General features: G+C 39.2%; 1 protein-coding gene across 2 annotated transcripts in view; it reads left to right on the forward strand.

Annotated features, from left to right (window-relative positions):
• The window catches only part of LOC121907318 (diacylglycerol kinase beta), a 121,916-nt gene extending 101,999 nt beyond the window's left edge, over positions 1-19,917 (forward strand). For both annotated transcript variants that reach the window (XM_042426801.1, XM_042426802.1), the window contains 3 exons: positions 5,272-5,392; positions 7,654-7,714; positions 10,571-19,917. In XM_042426801.1, coding sequence (XP_042282735.1) covers positions 5,272-5,392; positions 7,654-7,714; positions 10,571-10,669 — 281 coding nt within the window. In that variant the 3' untranslated portion in view covers positions 10,670-19,917. The remainder of the gene's footprint in view (positions 1-5,271; positions 5,393-7,653; positions 7,715-10,570) is intronic.
• Positions 19,918-20,918: the final 1,001 nt, after the last annotated feature.

The raw sequence follows: 20,918 nt of genomic DNA on the forward strand, positions 1-20,918 counted from the left end.
TGTGGGAAATGGCTGAGAAACCATCACCATCTGGGTGCTTATAGTCCATGCAAGAGTCCAGTGACATGGTGTGTGGTGTATTTTTGTACTGTATCATAGTAACATAGTGTTCTTTGTCAAAACGCCAAGTGCTCTCCCCCATACCTTTACCTCCGTTGAGGCTGGTGAGGTGAGCTGCAGTTCCTCTTGACCATCTGCCATGACTCTGACCACCCTGAGACAATAACAGGCCGGTCGAGGAGGGAGGGAGGGAGGGAGGGCAAGTGGGTGGAGGAAGGATACACAAATATGCCTGCTCATAATTATAGCCCGACACCAGAAGCTGATGCACAATAAAAGCTTCAGCTATTCCTCTAGGGAATTTGTAATTTAACTTTCGGATTGTAATTGAGGCACTGTTATAAATAACTCGATTTAAAACTTGAAGGATAAGACTGGTGATATTCTATGTTGGTCTTATTGTCAACAAATCAACCAAATAATGAATTGATCCTTCTAGCAACTATTGTTTTATTGTATATAAGGCTTAATAGTGGACAGAGACCTCTTTAGTTGTCCAAAAACTATTAAAAACACACAGATGAGCCACAACGTCACACTGGGTGGCATGTTCCTTCTTTCTGTAATTTACCAATGAATAATAGACAAGAAGAATGATTTTGTCTGGCAGGGAGCATTTTTCTGACTGTCTTTTTGTCTTTCTGAGCTCCTCATCATGACATTCTTGGTTGCTTTACTGACAATTCAGATGCTAGTAGACACTTTTCACTCACTCATCAGGACTTTTTCTCCACCGTTGCCACAAAAAACATTACAAGAGACATCAGAAATCCCTGTAGGTTTAACTAAACTTCTTAAACACTTTTGACTGACTCTAAAAGACATACAACAGACATACTCCACACTGTCTGGAAGAAACTTGCCAGCCTAGCAATATGTGTGAATAATTTCAAAACTTAGATTTCAAAAATTAAACTACATATCTTTGACTCATTTTTAGGGATTTACATGCTCAGAAGGAATGAAGGGCTTGGGACTGAGCCACAGACAGGATATGGAAGTGGAAACACATTGGTGTTGCTCTTTTCATGGGATTTGTTGATAATGATAAAAATATACAATATCACCTGCTTTATCCTTTAATTTATATTTTCATTTCATATTTGTATTTTAGGTTTAATTTATAAAAAATATACTGTATGTATTTTATATATCTTCTATTTGATTAATTCATTCTGAATATTGGCAGTTAGGAGATTTTCTAGTTGGAAGGAAGATTCTCACATGTGACCATATAAAGTGTTGTGCTGTTTAAAATAATGAATGATTTTTCACTGACTTCAGATTGCCTGCACAGCAGAGAAAATAGTGCAGCGCAGCAGTAACGATTCTCGCTGCCCGCTGCTTGGCAAAGCAATGCCATCCCATCCCATCCCAGAATGCACTCTGGCTGCGTTATGTAAGAGGCTGTTCTAGTCTATTCTTAGCTTTACCTCACTGAGAAGTAACAGTGCTGTTTGCCTGAGAGTCAAAGATCTGATGAGGCGGGAATCATCGGTGAGGTGAGAACCAGCACAGTAGGCTATTCTGCCTTCAGGCTCTCACACTGGGACACTGGCAGGACGGCATGCCCATTTTTGGTATTTGGAGGAAGTAGAGGTGTACAATATATGTGGGTGTGCGATGGAGGGGGATTTATACATTTAATAGTACAACAGGAAAAGGGTATATGAATAGTACTGTTTCAAAATCTAAAGTAGGACATGTCAACGCTCACTGGAAATTCTTACCTCTTCTCTCTTCAAACCCAGCAGTAAAAGACTGTGTCACAGTTTTCAGACTCACATGTTCCCTAGTTTACAACTGCAGAAAATGACAGCCTGTGTCCATCTTTACATGCAGCCTTCCTTTTAATTCCCATCTGTCATGTGAATCTATTGTGTCACTAGTCCCTCTTCTTGATCCCTTAGTCTCCAACTGTCCAGTTTTTTTTAATGGATGCTCAATCCTATTATGATTATTTCCTGGAAAGCTCTACAGAGACAGAGAGATGCATATGGCGAATATGCGTCTTTGTGTCTGACCGGTAGCATGCAGATGAGGCATCATTTCTGTGTTTGACACAGCATTATGAACATGTGATCAGGGCTGTAGATGCCGTTTAGGACACTCAGATTATCCTTTTCTGGGAGTTTTAGCAACCTGGGGGAGTTCACTCACCAGCAATAACAAAACATTTTATAGGCTGATTCCAGAAAATAATTCAGTATCCATTTTATTCCGGGCAGTGTGGAAAAAGCGTTTAGGTCTTCATGTTAAGAGGTAAAATTTACAGAAAATATAAGTGAACAGTTAAAGCTAACCAATATTTTTATATAAATAATGCGTCAGATGACTACATGTAATGTGAAAGGAGTCACTCGTAGTGACAAACCCACAAAGACTGATCACCTGACTCTGCAGTTCCACTCAGTTCATGTTTTAGAGTCTTTCAGCTCATTGTTTTGGTTTTCCAGCCTGTGACTTTACTGTTTTGGTTCAGCCTTGTTTCCAGTAGCAGCAGGCGGCTGTTTTCAGCTATAAAAACTCACTATATACTACCTGCCCAACACCAAGTGGCAGAGAGAAAAAGTTAGAATTTAACTGATTAACACATTTAGCAACTAAAGAGCCAAATTTGTCCCTCAGGAGTTAGTAGAGACCAAACCAGAGCTACAACTGAATTCACCAGGTGGAAAGACAAACAACTCCAAATAAATGCAAATGTTACTCCATATCTGCTGGAAGTTTACAGTAAATAAGCAACTGTTTGCTGACACATGTCAAAGATATTCACTCTAACAAACTGCAAGATAATATATAAAACAATTCTTCAGAATTAAATAAATGTAATATGCCTCTTTTGCAGCGGCATCAGTCACTAATTTAAACATTTTGCAGAGTTCTCTTCACCTTTTCATATTAATATGCACATGTAATGACACATTAGTCATTGCATTTTATTCCTTTTCCTCACAAGCACTTCTGTGCAAACGCACAATTTAATTCTTAAGAGGACTGACAAAGTAAAGTAGTACAAAGTACACCCTTTGAGTAATTTTAAAATGTTTGTTCCTTACTCCACTCTGACATTTTCTTTTGAATTTGTCATCTGAAATATTAAAGAGTGCTAGTGACTCAGCAGCAAAGTTATTCCCAAATAAACCTTGGTCATCTATGAAGCTGTGCACGAAATGGCAGCACTTCTTTAAATGCCACACATACTGTACAGGTCAAAACTCACATTTTTATACACATGCTCCGATACAGACATGCACAACAAAACCTATGTTCCTCAGCTGCTTTACATGTTTTTATTCTGACCACAGAGAGAATAACTGTTGAAGAGAGAACATCTAATTTTCTGAATTAATCAAGAGAGACTTTAGTATTCGGTATTTGATTGTTGTCATTGTCATCTCTTTTTTTTTTTTTAAACACACAAGTTCCCTGTTTGTAGTTTGAAACAAAGGCAGCAGGGTGAGCGAGGTCTGATGACGTCGGGAAATTATTGACATTGTTTACACTGTAACAGACAGACAGACCTGCAGCCTATGGCTCCAGTCACAACAGGCTGCAGTGCCAGTCCTGGCTTGTCTGTGCTGAGACCCTCGGGGAATGGTTTGACCGGTTTCCTGGGTGACTCTCGTAACCTCTCTTTCTCGTCTCCTGCTGCACTGAAGCCAACTCTACTAGAAACATTAAATCAACTAGATTCATTGTCTTCATATTTATCAGGATTCTGTGTCTTTTTACACTTTTCTGGCAGTCACAGTAGGGATTTTTGCATGCATGCTAAAGGACCAGGATATGTTTAGGTGTTAAGCAGGCACAAGCCACACTAATTTGCATGATTCACTGAGAATAGGTTAGAAGCAGAGATTTGGCTCTATGATTCAGGGTTTAGTTCAATAATCATAAGATCCTGATAAAAACCACTAAACCAATAAAAAGTAAGCTAAGAATAAAAAACATGAAATATTTAAACCTTTGTTGGCCTAGTCAGCTCACTCACTGTGGTTCCTGCACCACGTTTGGACAAGATGTGATCCGTACACGACCACAGTTAATAAGTGTAGTCGAGTTTGTCACCATCACAGTTGTATGAGTGGGTCTGAGATTTGATTCTACTGTAGCAGCTCACAAATTATCACACTGGCTGTGAAGATGAAATATTTCTCAGATTTCTCTCTAATAATTCACTTGGCAAAGCATTTGTAAAACCTGTGAAGTTGTTTTGGGCCATAGGAACATATCATTTCTCGATCATATTAGGTTATCTTTGATCGAAAGTTTATTGAAACTGAAATGTCAAATGACATCATCAATGACCTGTAAGATCATGTCTGTAAATATTCACTTTTAGGCATCACACTTTTCAAACAGAGAGAGAGCACAAAAGCAAATGTATATAGAAGAAGATAATGAGAAAGCATTATCTGCTAAATGGTTTGACAGTCTCAGAGAGAGAGAGAGAGAGAGAGAGAGAGAGAGAGAGAGAGAGAGAGAGAGAGCACTAGAGTTGCTAATTCCCACCTTCCCTTACTAAAAAGTGGTCATATTATTAAAAAAGTGGCATAATGGTACAATGCCAAAGTAATACTGTACTGTACCATTATGGTAGTGACCACATTACCAAGCCACCGTACTTACATGATACAACAGTACTATAACTGGTGTAGATGATGGAGCCCTCACCAGCTCCCTTTGTTTCTTTTTAACATAAATATTTAGTAACAAAAATAGCTATTAGTTTTAAACACTGGCTGATGCATGAAACAAACTACTTTGCACACAGTGTCGTCCAACACTTTCGCTTTGTGAATGGCCACACTCGAAAGCTCCAAAAAAACCTGCCATCAGAGAGAGGGATGAGACACGATGGATCAAATGGGGATGACTGTGCACACTGTTGGACAGTCTCTCCTCTAAGGCTTTCATGGTGTTGCACTCGATTGTACACACAGAAAGTAAAAGAGTTGTAAAAAGAATAAAAAAAAGTTCAAATGCTGCCTACTCTCTCAAATATGTATCCTAAACTACCAGAAACTTTATAAATTTATGGTAAATTAAAGGAATGCCTCTGTTTCATGAGCACAACAGTGAAAAATTATTTTTCATTACAAAAATTAAAATCTTATCTATTTTTAGTTTATACCATGTCAATGTGCGTGCGTACAAATGAATCCATAACATCTCTCTGTGTCCCTCTCTGTAACCCTCTCCACCCAGACTTCAGTGACCAGCTGTTGGAGGTGGTTGGCCTGGAAGGGGCGATAGAGATGGGACAGATCTACACAGGACTGAAGAGTGCAGGACGCAGACTGGCTCAGTGTGCCAACGTTACCATCAGGTCAGAACTTCCTGTCTCGCAGGCTGCTTCCTCCATCTTTTACCACATTTAATCCATCCCCCTCCCTCCTGTTACCTTCTGAGCTCCATTCTCTACCCTTCCCTTCATCTGCCTCAAGTCACTACCCTCCTCTCCTTTTCTCTTCCTTCTGGTCAACCAACTGGAAGCTGTACTCGCTGCAAGAAGTGAATCCATCTCCATTTTATACATGTATGATCAAAAATGTATTCCTTTTGAGTGTTTTTGTGCATTTGAAGGCTAAAATCCCTGCAGTATCCAAACAATAGCACGCCTGTATCTAATAAATTATATATTTCAACTGCATGTTTTACTAAGTGAGCTGTTGGAGCCAAGGACTGAGTTGCAATCACAAGATGAGAAATGATCTGTCTGTTGGGCTGAGTTCTAACAAATACCCATTTTGGATTTGGTTCCGTGTTGGCAAAATTCTCTCAGCTCTTATAAAAATTCTCTCAGCTCTAATAAATCTCTCCACACTCTCCTTTTATTAGCAAAGAGCAATAACATTAAGATAGAAGTCTTCTTGTTTTTAGTCTGTGCAGTCCGTCACTGTTGCCTGTTAAAATGGCATCATCATCTGTGACAGATATCAGCTGTAGCTAATTTGATGTTAATTCTGTAATTAAAATGTAAAATGTCTGCTAAGGCTGCCACTTAATTAAAAAAAATGAACAACCTTTTGAATGTGGGAAAAAATTGAGTTTCAGTCCATCTGTAATGATCTGTCCAAATTCCAAAATTCAGTTGAGGAAGTTTGCTGATTTTTAAATGCATCTGCCTTACAGTAACATTACCATGACAACAAATCTTAAGTCACCTGTTAGCTTGTTACTCAAGTGAGCCAGCAGAGGCACCTCATATGAATTAATGGGGGGGAAAAAAATCTGTAATGAAGTTTTGCATTTGAATGAATTTGAAGAAAGAATGTGTTCATTATCATTTTTTTTCATTTGTTTCGACATGACTTTTTGAAAAAGTGACAGCCCTTCTCATTCAATTCAAAATTCACATTCAGGAAAGGATAAGGCTGGCAATTTTCTATATTTTGCTTGTTATCTAAAAATCTCATGTGCATAGCTGAAACCAACAATGAACTCATCCTACTAACAAGTATTGTGTGTGTATCCAAAGCCTAATATATCTTATTCCTCTGTGCCATAGACCTCCGTTGTTGTCCAACAACTATTAAAAACACGTCAATGATCCACACCATTGCACTGGGTGACGTGTTCCTTCGCCACAAAGATTTTTGGCACATTAGTTTGTTTAGAAATAGCTCGAAAGACTAATAACAGCGATAACATTTTCGGTCTCTGGAGAGAAGTTCCATTTAAGGCAGATACCACTGTGCATGTGTGGGAATGCGTTTCCGTTTACAGAGCTTCGCTAACTTGTTGTGCTACATGTGCCAGTGTAAGTCTGCCGAGGCGCAGCTTCTGGAAGTTGGCCAATCAGAGCAGAGTGGGCTCATCGGGAGGAGGGGCCTTAAAGAGACAGAAGCTAAAACAGCCTGTTTCAGACAGAGGCTGAACTGAGGGGCTGCAGTTACAGCCAGTATAAGATAAATAAAGAGTTTTTTTAACTATAAATCATGAAAAATATTCCAGTAGAGCCCAGTATATAAGTATATAGTATATAGTATATAGTTTATAGACCTGGAAATGTGCATGATACGTCCCCTTTAAATGCTATTGAACCCCAGCCCTATTTGTCTGACAAATCCAAGAGCACTGTGCCCACATTTTTGGGCCAAAAAAGACCTGGTCCACTTACTGTAACATCCACAGCCAGTTACTGTACCAAAGAAGTGACATTTACAAGCTGTTCTTTCACGTATCCAGCGAACTGCCCCTAATATTTTCCTAGACCAGAATTAAAGAGCATTCATTGCAGTCATTCTCCCATACTGTGATGCTTCAGCTAGAGAGGTATGCATGAAAGTCTTAAACCAACTTTGAGTGTGTGTGTGCGTGTGTGTGTGTGTGTATGTGTGTGTGTGTGTGTGTGTATACATACAGTGGGTCTGTGAGTTTAAAGAGTCGGGGCCTGTCTGGGAATGGGTCTCATGAGAACAAAGGGTGCAGTGTTTGACCCTGTCCTGGGACAGTGTGAACAGGCCTCTCGTGCCTCAGAGGTGTGTGTGATCTGACCTTCACAACCTACCACCCCACCCCATCCTCTCTCTCTCTCTCTGCTCTACCCCCACCACTCATGCTCGTCCCTCTGCTCTCTCTTCACAGGACGTCCCGGCGGCTGCCCATGCAGATTGATGGTGAGCCCTGGATGCAGCCACCCTGTACGGTGAGAGTGAACACTGCCAATGCAGCATTTTCAACTAGAATCACTGCTCCATGTTTTAAAATTGTTTCATGACAGGGATTCTTGGATATTTTCCCTTCACTTCGGAGGTTCTTGTTATGCAAATATACCAAAGAAAACTGACACACTTTAGGCCAAAGAGAACCACATATACTTGGATATTGTCCATGCAGCACAAATATGTGGGTAGTTTTGTATAACCAAGTGCAAAGGTTTCATTTCAGTTGTGGGGTAACATTTTGAATCGGAGCCAGCACATGACCATGATATACTATAGGATAGCACTAGCCCTTGTCCCTCCTCCACATACAAATCAAGGTGAATCCTCTCTGCCACTCTTCACAACACCATAACTGTAGAAGAGACTGAACCTTGAATTGGGACAAAGACATTGCTCAACTGACTTACTGTACTGTACCTTTTAAATATTAAGAGATCTTTGAACTTAAGACCAACTCCAAACTAATGGTAAGAGTAAATTATTAATAATAAAGAAATAATTTGGTATGCAGTGTTTTGAGTTAAGCACTGAATCTAAATTTTTAGTTATCATCATTGTGTGGTCCCTCCAAGAACTGCCACTTTACAAAGCATTCAGATTCAGGCTGTGTTTTCACATTTAGTTCAGTTGAATAAGATTCTGGTTCATTTTCCCACTTGGTACGTTTCGTTCGGGCAGATCTGAACACAGCAATCGTACGTAGGTGTGGTCTCAGTTCGATCACAAACAAATTTTGGAGTAGTTCATTTGTGGTGAGAATGTGATCTGACCTGGACCTGACCCAACTACAAGTCATAGTCTGCATGTTTGAGCTAAACGGCTTTGCATACTGGGATGCGGATGAGTGAAATCAACAACAGTTGCTAGCAGCTAGCCAGAGAATGAATCAATGTCAGACCATGGATGTATAAAGAGAGCTGGATACAGCATCTGTTCATTCCTCTGAAAATTGCCCAGTTGCACATGAAGCCAAAAAATCTACTTTCCCATGATGAAAACATACTGCACATGCTCTATGGGCCCTATGTATCCCATGCACCCATAGAGCATTCTCAAAAGAGACTTCCGCCACTGAGACAGCTAACTTCTGGTTTAGCCCTCCAGCTTACTTGAATGGGGATAAAACAATTCAGTCGTGCAGCTCTAGACCTTCTAAATGTGATCACACTGAATGGATCAAATTCTGATAGTGAAATGAGTCATTGAGCGGTGGTTGTGATGCTCAAAAAAATGTATCCACCGTTTTACAGCTGCTGCTTTTCCCATGATTGTGTGCAGGAAAAATGCTTTTTGGGCCCCTGTCAGACCTGGAAGTTGTGAGTACACAGTTTGGCCACTATATCAAATTGGCTTCAAAGCCCAGCGCTGTTCCTGGGGGCTTGGGTCAGACCTGGACTAGCAACGAAGTGCATTGCTTTGAATGATATTTGAAGAGATAGAACCTTCTTCGGGACCTTCTTCCTGTGTTTACGTTCTTGCTCCTGCCCCAGACACATCTGACCAATAAGTGGGGAGAACATTTTCACTGACTTTTAGTGATGCATTTTGGTTTGCTTGAATTTTTTTCTGCATGAAAAGAAACTGAACCAAGGGTAAAATGCAACAAGTGCACCAACTCGTCAACTGATTTGGACCAGAGCAAACAAACTATAGGTTTAATAATACTTTGAGGGAGGCTTTTACAACTCTGGTTATCACAGCAACAAGCATTTTATTCTTCATCTCAACAATCAGGTAAATGGGAGAAAAATGCTCTTAATAACAAGTAATCTACCAGAAATGGGCGCTTGCGCATATTTGATTGGCAAACACTATGGGCAGCTCTGTGATGTCATATTGCATTCTGGGAAAAGTCGAGCCAGGTTCAACTTTTTTGCCAGACAACCCTTCATGTTTTGCTATAGCCCTTTGCGTTGGCACCTTTACTGTGCCAGAACAGTGCTGAGTAGGTTGCCTCAGAGAGACAGAGATTCAATGACTGCTAAGGATCGGTGTCTTCAGAAAGGAATGACCTCGGCCATGTCAGGGTAACCAGGGTCCTGTCCTGGAGCCAGACCTGGAAGGGGAGCCTGTATCAGTGAAGCCCAGTCAAGTTCAGCCCAAAAAATAAGAGTAAGGTCAACATTATGGACCAACACCTGCAAAGTTAGGTATAGGGCTCTGGTGCAAAGACACAGGACTTGGCAGACCAACCCGGCTACAATTGGCTCTTGGAACAGGGAATGTCACCTCTGGTGGAGGTGAAGCCAGAGCAAATACGAGAGATGACGCAATACCAACTGGATATAGTCGGGATCACCTATAAGCACTGCATCAGCTTTGACCTGTGTCACTGTGTTGGTCTGTATGGAGCATCAAGGTCCTCTAAGCATCCTCTGGATACCAGTGGACAATCTCTTATCCTAGAAAGCTGATAAAGTCTGTACTTTTGTCATATCTGGCTCATTTCCGTGCTCTTTTGTTCATCTTCCTCCGCTGCACACCCCCAGACTCAACCTCCAACACTGTCACGCCATCAAATATCACAAACTGGTTACAGTCCTCATATAAAAAGAAGGAGATCAACTATTTTCTATTCATCCTCACAGCATTTTTCATTTTGTCACCTTCATGGGAGTGGAAGGTAGAGAGCTTTTTGTTATCTAAGTTATTTGCAAGGCCACAGTAGGTGCTTTTGTAACAGTGTGTTGTGAAACGACAGGAAGTGATGATTGTCAACCTAGTAAATCAGTCAAAATAGATATTGATAACAGATTTCTGTAGAACCCTTAATACCATTAATCTTGCCTACCTACAAAGTGGTTTTTATCATGTCCTTTTCTGTCTGATTCTTACAGATCAGGATCACACACAAGAACCAGGTCCCCATATTACTGGGCCCACCTCAGAAGACACCGTTCTTTTTCTTCAAGAAACGCAACCGGAGCCGTGACTAGGACACATACATGCACACACAAACACCAAAACATACACATATACAGTACATGCAGTATATGCACACACACACATGCCACCCACTGTATAGGCAGCTCCATCAGATGACTGGTACACCGTTCCCTGGTTGGAGTTCGAAAGTGGGAGTTCATTAAAAGGATCACATCAACAAGTGGAACATTCCTAATGTCAGGATACCTACAGACACTTCAATCCCAAAGGAACCTGCGGCGAAAATGATATGACTCTCAATATACAGTACTGACCTATTCCTGTGTAACCATCATCCTCTAGTCTGTCTCCAAACATCTGTCCAGCTGTGAATTTAGCCTCAGCCACATGCAAGAGCCAAGTCGCCCCCAGCCCAAAAAAATCATACACCAGTGCTGCACTGCCTGCTAAACACAACTTTGGTTGCTGGGATATCCTTACAGCCCATGAATGAAGTAAGGAAAAAGAAAGTGATAGTCTATGGAAAGCAGGTTATATGATGAGCTCAGTAAAGAAAGAAAGAGATCCAACACACTACAGTGAGAAAAAGAAGACGGGACGAGAGGTGGAACGATTAAAATGAGAGTGGTGTGGCAGTAACGTGGCTGTTTACAAGGCTGGTGAGCAAGTAGAGTAAGATCCACCTCTTCGTTAAAACACCTGTATGAATAATGAAACAGCGGTTGCTTGTAAGGACGCGCACTCCAGGGCCTCCCCACAGACTGACAAGACGGTACAGCTGAGGAGAAGAGTAGAAAAGCCTCATCCATTATTGACCTATTTTGTTTATGGGTTGATGGCAGTGGGGCGTAACAGTGGCCTGGAATTGGTGGAAACATGCAGGGATTTTGGCCCCTTAGTATCACTGGCCTACAAAACAACATCCTTTAAACCATACTTAGACTGATCTGGCCGTAGAGTTCAGGCAGAGGAAGTGCCTGTCCAGTTGCCCACAGTTATCACTATATAAATTGACCAGAGTCTAGATTGAAAGTAGAGATTGGATGCACTGTAGCTTTCTCAAGAAACATAATTGTCCTGGTGGTTTGTGAGCTCTAACACTACCATCCAGATCAAATCTACAACAGTTCCTGTGCACCGTATGCCATAGGACACTTCTAACAGGTCAAGGATTGAAATAAATCCCCTCAAGGGAATCACAGCAGGGCCCCTGGGGTTTTTATGTACCAGAGCATTGACAGGGGAACTAAATTTATCCCTCTATTTCAGGGAGGGTCTATTTCTCCTCCTGTGAAACCCTATGCCTGATTACTGTGTCAAACATCGACTCACAATGTCAAGTGGGCTGTCAGAGTGCAAATCCCAGAGCCTGCCCCCTCTGCAAGATGCTGGGTGGCTTCGGTGCGTTCATGATTTGTTTAACTACGCCAAATAAAGATGTAATAGTAATGGAGGAAACTGACAAGATAGGAGGAATTTGTTTTTACCAGAGATGATGGAGGAAATACAAAATATATGCTAGAAAATAATTCAGAAACTGTTCATCAGGAAGCTTAGCTCAGTGTTTATAAAGAATGTATCTATATTACTGTCCCCAAATATGGCAAATTATATTATACAGTATATGCAGACAGAGTATATGTATATTTCTGGAAAGTAGGTAGAGCTCACATATACTGTACACACGAATGTGTTTTAATATATCATTGTTATTAATGTGGAATTCTTAGCTTAGAGGGGCTCAGATCAGTATTCATCACCATACAGAGCAGCTACAGTCGCTCTCTGAAGGCAGTTTTCCACTTTGTCTAATTCAGATTATTTTAGATTTAACTTGAGTGTGAATCAATTTCTCTCCCCCCAGGAACATGGAAAAATTGCATCAAAATGACAGAATGTGTGACAAAATGATCTCAACTCAAGGTCCACTGACTAGCTTTTTCAGAGATTTCAATGGCAACAACAAGCGTTTGTCAGCAGGTGGAACTGGCTAAAGTGTTGACCTAACTGTGGAACATCAAGTAACGACAAGTGGTTAGTTACTGTTGAAAGTAGAGCTATATTGCAGACATATCAGTACTGGGATATATGTCACCCAATGAGAAACAAGAAATTACAGTACAGAAATGTCAAAGATACAGTATGATAGAAGTAATTCGACAAGACTACAGCCAAGCTAGCATTCTTACAATGATAATGCTAACATGCTGATGTTTAGCAGGTGTAATGTTTAGTTTCCTGCAGTGTGGGACTTTTGCACATAAATGAACGTCCATTACATTCAAGCCCTTGCCAAACAAATTCACACAATGATGATTAAGCCTATCACCGCCAGATAAATCTCTCTGTATTTCACAGTATATAGAATTTTTAAATCTTGTGTCGGGCGCGACATTTCTGCACTGGCCACTTGGCCATTAATTGTGCGGCTCTTCTAGACTCTCCAAATGTTTTTGGACCAAATGTTATAGGACCAAATTCTGACAGTGAGACAAGTCATTTCGCAGGGGTTGTGTGATGCTCAAAACAATTTAACCAATTTATCCACCATTTTACAGCTGCAAAAGTATGTTATGGCCAGTGGTGTACTGGCAAATCCCAGTGGGCTGGTGGACCGTCAAAACATCTCCGTTTTTACCAGCCCTCTCTGTGTGCCTGTCATTTGTGGTGCACATGAGAGTGTGCTACATGCCTGTGTCAGGCAATCACAGCTAAGCACCCCCTTTACTCTCACTGCCAGAAGGGGGAAAACAAAAGTCCCATGCTCCAGCTTTAAGGTTCAGCGTGTTACCATGCTACATTTCTTAATTATCACTAAACACAAAGTACACCTGAGGCTGATGGGAATGTCGTTAGTTTTGCAGGTGCCTGGTTATAAACCAAAGTATTGGACAAATTAAAACCTTGACCTGACGATGGCACTAGATGAAAGTCAGGTGATCACCAAAGTGCTTGCAATTTATCCTGGTGGGGACATGAACTTGTGTACCAAATTATATGGACGTTCATCCAATAGTTGTTGAGACATTCCAGTGTGGACCAAAGTGGTGGACCAACTGACAGACTGACATTGACATCCCTAGGGCCATGCCACAACATGGCTAAAAACTCTCCATTACATAGTTTGTCTGCTAGAGAGCACTGACAAGTTTATTTTATTTTTATTTTTTTTAAAGAAATATCAACTTATATATTGTTATCAGATTTTTGTAACTCTCAAATATGGATATATTTATATCAATATATCAACCTCAAAAGTCCAGTATCAATCGGGTTGAAAGCTTCTAGAAAGGTAGTACATGAAGTATGTGGACCTTGAGTTGAGATTATTTTGTCTCACACACTTTTCAGTAAAGAGTACCGAAAATTATCTTGATCTGAACTAAATGGCACTGATGTCTCTCAAAATTCAAATTCAAAGAGAAGGTAAACATGTGAAGGTTGAAACACACGGGACCTATAAATGATGTGAGTTAGACGTTTTGGGAAAACTGTCTTGAACCCTGCTGCGATTTGTTTTTATTTATTTTATTTCAAAATTTAATTAGAGGATAAACCCCTTGAGATGCACCATCTCATTTTCAAGATGGTCCTCACGCACAAAACATGGAAGTTAACAAACATTTAAACAATAAGTAAATAAATACATAATAATAATGATGATGATGAATTAAACAATCCAATGACATAAAACAATCAACATAGTAACATCAACAAGGACATACACATAAGGGCTCTCCCACCATCCCAAAGCACTCCTACTATATCTGTTACAAGTGTCATCTGTACAAAAAATTAACAAGAAATAAAATAAATCAACAGACCAAATAACATTATGTCAAAGTACTGAGTCTACTTATAAACTAAAAAATTAAGGTAAATACAATTTAAAAACAAGAATGAGTAGATTTAAGATAAACAAGCTAAGAAGTCTTGAAGTCATGGACAGAAGTAAATGATCTGAATGAGTTCAATAGTTTGCATGAGGCAAATTATTCCAGCATGATGGTGCTTTAAACTTAAAAGCATGTCTCCCAATTTCTTTAAAGATTCTAGGCACAAAAAAGGTTGCTGAGTGTATCTGAGTGAATATGATGATCTGAATGTAAAAGCTGTTTAAGTATAGAAGATAGTTAAAGTAAATGCATTTGAAAACAAAGAGCAACCAATGAAAATGTCTCCTAGAGTGAAGTGATAGCCAGTTCAGTGTGTCATACATGAAACAATGATGCGTGTGGTAAGGACACCTTAGGACAAATCTATAAATATTATTGTTAACTACATTTAAAGGATGAAGATGTGTCTCAGAGGTGTTCTGGTATATGATATCACCATAATCAATAATGGGAAATAAAAGCTGTTGGACAATTTGTTTTCTTACTTGGGTAGTAAAACAATTGATTGACCAATATAGTATTCTGGGACTAGACTTATTTTATTTCTAATCTTCTAAAATCAATATGAGGCCTGAAAAAAAAATCAGAATCAGTCCAAAGTCCCAAGTATTTAAATGTATCAACTTTATTAAGTGGAGACCCATCGGTAAAATTAATAGCCAACTCAGTAGATGAACGATTAATATTATAACTAGTACCAAACAACATGCTATAAGACTTCTGCTTGTTTAATATGAGATTGTTATTTAAAAAGCATTTTTGGACATTCTGATTGCAGAGAGCTTTGAATTTTAGTTACATTGGAATTAGATGTGCATATAAGCGTGTCATCTGCATATAACTGAGCAGAACAATTTAGAGAAAAGAAAAGAAAAGGTCCTAAAATAGATCCTTGTGGTACACCCTTTTCAACAGTTAAATAATCTGATTGATTGTGACAACAGTTATGAAGGTAAGTTTTAAACCAAAATAATACCTGTTGAGAGACACCCATAGCATAAAGTTTATCTAGAAAAGATAATGGTCAACCACATTGAAAGCCTTGGTTAAATCAATAAAGATGGCACCTGTAAATTGACCTTTGTCTAAAGATGAGAATACATCATTGGTAAATTTGACAAGGGCAGTTGTAGTAGAAAAATTGGAATGAAGTAACTTTAGCACATTTCCAAATAGATCGAAATTTACTAGTTGTTAGGGACAGATTAAATAGGTCGTCAAGCCCTTGAGAAGCTAATTTTATAAACTTAATGGGCACAGCCAACATTAAGGGCAGAAGTAACTTGCATAATTTCAGTAGGTAAAATATGTCTAAAAGAAAATGAGCCACTGATAGTCGAATTGGTAATATGATGACAAAAGTAAGGTGAAACAATAGAGAGATGTATGTGTTAACGGTGCAGGGCAGAGTGAGACTGGTGAGATGTTCTGTTGGTACAAACTGAGCTCCATAATAGGGTGAGGCTTTGACGCCTTTATGCCCTGGTTCCCTTTAAAACACACTGAGTAACTGCTCTTGCACCCAGGCCCCATGAAAACCAAAACAATGTCTACTGTATTCTCATACCATATTTAACCAACCTAGATGTGATGCTGGGTTCCTCCAAACCGCAGCAATCCAAACACTGAGATGTACTTCAGGTTTGTTACATGTCACTTTCATCCATCTCAGTGGTTTATGTTTAAAATATAATATCAAACCTTCATACGACAACAACACTGTGGAGATATCACAAGATTTTGAAAAACGCACATCACAAACTAATTTTTCTCCATTTTTTGTTGTCCTAATGGAGCCTGGGTGCCAAGAGAGCTCAGTGTGAAAAGAGTGCATGTTTACAGTAATTTTACATTTATTGAAAGAATGGTTTTAGACAGCTATATTACCAAGTGTATATATTTGTTTATAATATTTTATCTGAAGTAAACTTACATCACCGCATGCCTGCTGAATCAAACGTAGAGTGAACAAAGGAGAGTGTGGATCAGACTATTCAAACTTATTCTTTGCTTAAAACTCCATTCATCAGATGAATGGAGAAAACAGGTCACATTTATTTATTTGTTGTGGTTTTGTTTTTTTGGTAGCGTCTTTATAATCATGTGCAAGAAAAAGCAGACGAGCTGTCTTGTTGAGTTAAAAAAGAAAAACAAAGTACAATTCCCAGATGAAGTTTATACCATTACAACATCCATTCGTGATTTACAGATGGCTCAAGGGGCAGCAACATGAACGCCCACGCAGATCCTGTCTGAGTGAATTTCCAATGTGTGTCACAACTCATGTCTATTCTTGTCCTTTGAAGTAATCAATTGCCTTAACAAATAAATGGACCCACTCTGTGCTCACAGCTTTGCACAGGGCTAACACAGAAGACAGAGAAAAGTAGAATATATATCAGAATACAAATCATCAAATCACAAAGAAAGGATGATTATTTGTAGCAACATTTCCAATAACATATCACCCTAAAAATGACCAAAAAGGATTTGCTTTACCTGGACTGACCCACAGCATGGAGACAAACAAAGGGGAGACGATTTTATCAATACTTGGCAACCCACCGGTGTCATTTTGTGTCATCCTAGCCTTCAGTTAGCAGCAGACATTGGTTGCCATCAGGGTAAAGGACTATTGTGATTAGCTGTCATTGAGCTGACCTTTATTAGCAAACAAGGGAGGTGATATCTGTGTTCATCTTTGTCTGTGTGTTGAGTTTCCTGAAGCAGGTTATCTGTAAAGATAAGGCAACAAATCCCGTAAAAAAGATCACAACCAACAATGTGTTACTCCTCTCAGTATTTTTCAACTGTGGCTACTGCTCTGACTGTGGCACCCAAACTAAAGCCCCTTTGTTCCTACTGAATACATCTTTTAAAAACAGGTCACATATATATGTGGTTTAATATTAAAAAGGCAAAGTAATTTCTATAACAGCTGGGTGCTTAAGTCTTTATCAAACATCACTCAAACAGGAGTAAGCAGTAAATTTGTTGGGGACTATTTTCAGCTGTGTATTAATACATATTTGGTGCTGTATTGAGTATTTCCGGCAGCAGGACATTGTATGTGGGATTTACCCAAAATAACATAAACTACAATGCCCATGTTCATCGTAATGAAGGAATGTGTCACCCAGTGCAACAATGTGGCTCATTGATGTGTCTGTAATAGTTTTTGGATAACAATGAAGGTCTATGTCACAGAGGAATAAGCTGCTGCGTATCACACTTTGGATACACAGGCAGTACTTGTTTGATAGGATAAATTCATTGTTTGTTTTGGTCTTTTCATGGGATTTGTTGACAATACGAAAAATACAGAATATCTTTTGTATCCTTTAATCTATTTCTGCTACTTTTTAAATAACTTTTAAATTTTAAATATCTTTTAAAATATTTTCAAAAAGCAAATGTAGTTCACCAGTTTCAGTAAAATTATAAGAGAAATCCACCCTCAGACTCTCCAGTATATCAATCTGTGATGTTCATTCCAGGAGCTATTTTGTTCTGAATTGTGATCATGTTACCTTAACCTGCCGTTTACTTATACTTCAGTTTTAGATCCTGTGTCTCTGAGAATAATGTGTGACAGCACTCAGTAAAGTAACAACAAACTTGTCCTATTCAGCTGTGGGCTATATATCTAGATACCAGAGAGGTTATACAAAACACATGTGGCTGCATTGCTCTCTGGTCCACTCAAGCTCTAGTCTCGTCTCTAGTCTACTGCTGAAGGAAATGTTGGTATCTCTGCTTCTTTTATTTCTCCTTGTGTAATTTATAAAAGTTATTTCAAATTGATGAGTCAAGAGAGAAGTCCTTGGACTGTGATTCTGTGGATCTGGTATTAAAACTTGCCTCACATTTCTCTCTGAAAAGACGTATATTGTAGTCACACAGGAAATATAATTATGGGACATCACGTCATCTATCAATCATATTATTCATAATAAATAAATAAATACACCCCCCAAACAAGAAAAAAACAGAAATACAATACATCAAGCAGATTAGCTGCTTTTTTAACCAGGTTCGATCTATTTCTGGTGGATTTTTGCTTTTTAGGAATAGTTTGACATTTTGGGTTTCTTACCAAGAGTTAGATGAGATACCACACTAATGTCTGTATGTTGAATATGGAGCTAAAGCTGGGAAGCAATTAGCTTAGCTTAGCACAAAGACTGGAAGTTGGGATACAGCTAGCCTCGCTCTGTCCAAAGGTTGAATACCCACCTACCCACAAATCTAAAACTCACAAATTAACCTGTTGTATCTTTATTTAATCTGAACATAAACATAATGTAAAAATGACAATTTGTGGTTTTAGATAAAGTCACATGCTGGAACTATTTCCTGAAGTATAACAGTTTAGCCATCTGCAGACAAGACTCCAAAAAGTCACTGCACCCAGCTGTTTTACACCAAGAAATAGCACACCATAAAACCACAAATTATTATTTTTACATTTCTGTTCATGTACATAATAAAAAACAAGATACAACTTGTTCATCAGGGAGTTGGTAAGCATAGTTTTGAACTAGGCTAGCTGCTTCCAGTCTAAGCTAAGCTAATTGACCACTGGTTATAGCTGCAAACATATGAGAGTGCTATCGATCTTTTCATGTAACCCTAAAAAAAAGTAAAAAAGGATATGTCCCAAAATGTGGAACTAAGGCTTACATGTTACTGTATGATATTTAAACTCTGGGCTCCTGTGTGATTTGAATACAATCACCACATTAACCACATGTTCTCAAATAGCAGCACTTTCATTAATCAACAGAATCACAGCTATCTGTTTCCATCTGCTCCCCCATGTGGAACTATCTCAACCCCCTCCCCCCACACTTTGCCTGGCCTGTCCCCCCTCCGAGGCTGGGGTGGTTCTACAGTCCTGACAGTGATCCTGTTCTCATCCTGGGACAGATTAGCAGTATTGAGTGACATCAGAGGCACAGATGCAGCAGAGCCCCGGCAGTGTGTTGTTGCTCTACATGTACATTAAACTATCAAATCATAGAAATAGAGTTTACAGAGACGATCACACATCAGATACTACATATCACAATTGCTCATTCATCACACAGCTTCAGGGGATTATTACAGAGTATGAAAAACAAGACAGTTAATCAAATTATCTGATTTATAAACTTTATGTCTGTGGTATGAGCCCTCTGTTCCCCCTCAGGGTCAGTATATGGTAGGGGACTTTCAGCCCAGAGAGGGTCAAGGGCAGCCCATCCCCCATGTTGTCCGGGATGTGATTGGATAAAAGAGGTTGAGGAATCAATATGATCAGCCTCTGCAGTCTACCCTGCGTCTGTCTCCATGTCACCCTCACTGTTTGGCATTTTGATGGACAAAACATTTTACCAAATAAAGAGAAGACGTTGAATATGCATTTTTGTCCCTTTTTTCTTTAATCACACAAACTAATAGCCACAGATTCTGGCAGTGCCAGCACTACCATGCTGAATTTCTACTTAACCTGATTGGATTTGAATTTGAACAGCTAAGGCCATCAAACTTCATGCAGTTCCTCTGATCTTTTGAATATATACTGTATATATTTGCTTACTTGTGATATGATCAGAATGTGTGATCAGAATGGCGTCTGTTAGCAGAGCCTGATAAAGAAAGACACTTGGTTTTTGTAATCTTCATGGATCAGCAAGAGACAAATGCATCCAACAACACTTGTGAGTCACTGATGACATTAAACAGTCAGAGTGAAACTGAGGAAATCTGTGATGACTGAGTGAACAAACAATGAGACAATGGTTTGAAGAGGTCTACATGAGTCAGGAGGTGGCCAAAGTAACAGAAACACCTATCAATATTAGCAAAATAAAGTTGAACCAACAACTTTTTGATGCAGCGTCACTTTTTCCACTTCATACACATTTATGTTTAACAATTTGTTAAATTAGATAAATCACACACTGCTCTTGTCCTTCTCAACTGCGAACTTTCTCAAACAGACATCTCAAATTTTGAACAAGATATAGTAAATATGAAATCACTTGTTCACAACACAGGTAATATAAAAAGTTAAAAACTGTTATTTTTTAATATATCGATGGTAATGTCTTTGGTTTTGATTCTTTAGATTGCCATGAAATTTATTTCACAAATTTGTGTCCCCTTCAGGATGCATTGTAATCCTGAATTTTCTTTTAGTGTCAGGTCAAAACTTCGACCGAAGAAACTAATGACTCTCCCATCAGCCTCAACTGTACTTTGCATTGTTTAAACTAATGTTAGCATGCTAACAAAGTGGTGAACATATATAAACATCACATTTGATAAACATTAGCATGTTGACATTGTCATTGTGAGCATGTGTCCATTGTGACATTTTTACTCAAAACACCACTGTGTCTCACAGAGCTGTATAGCT

This window comes from Thunnus maccoyii, chromosome 11, assembly GCF_910596095.1.
Source record: "Thunnus maccoyii chromosome 11, fThuMac1.1, whole genome shotgun sequence".
Lineage (NCBI taxonomy): Eukaryota > Metazoa > Chordata > Actinopteri > Scombriformes > Scombridae > Thunnus > Thunnus maccoyii.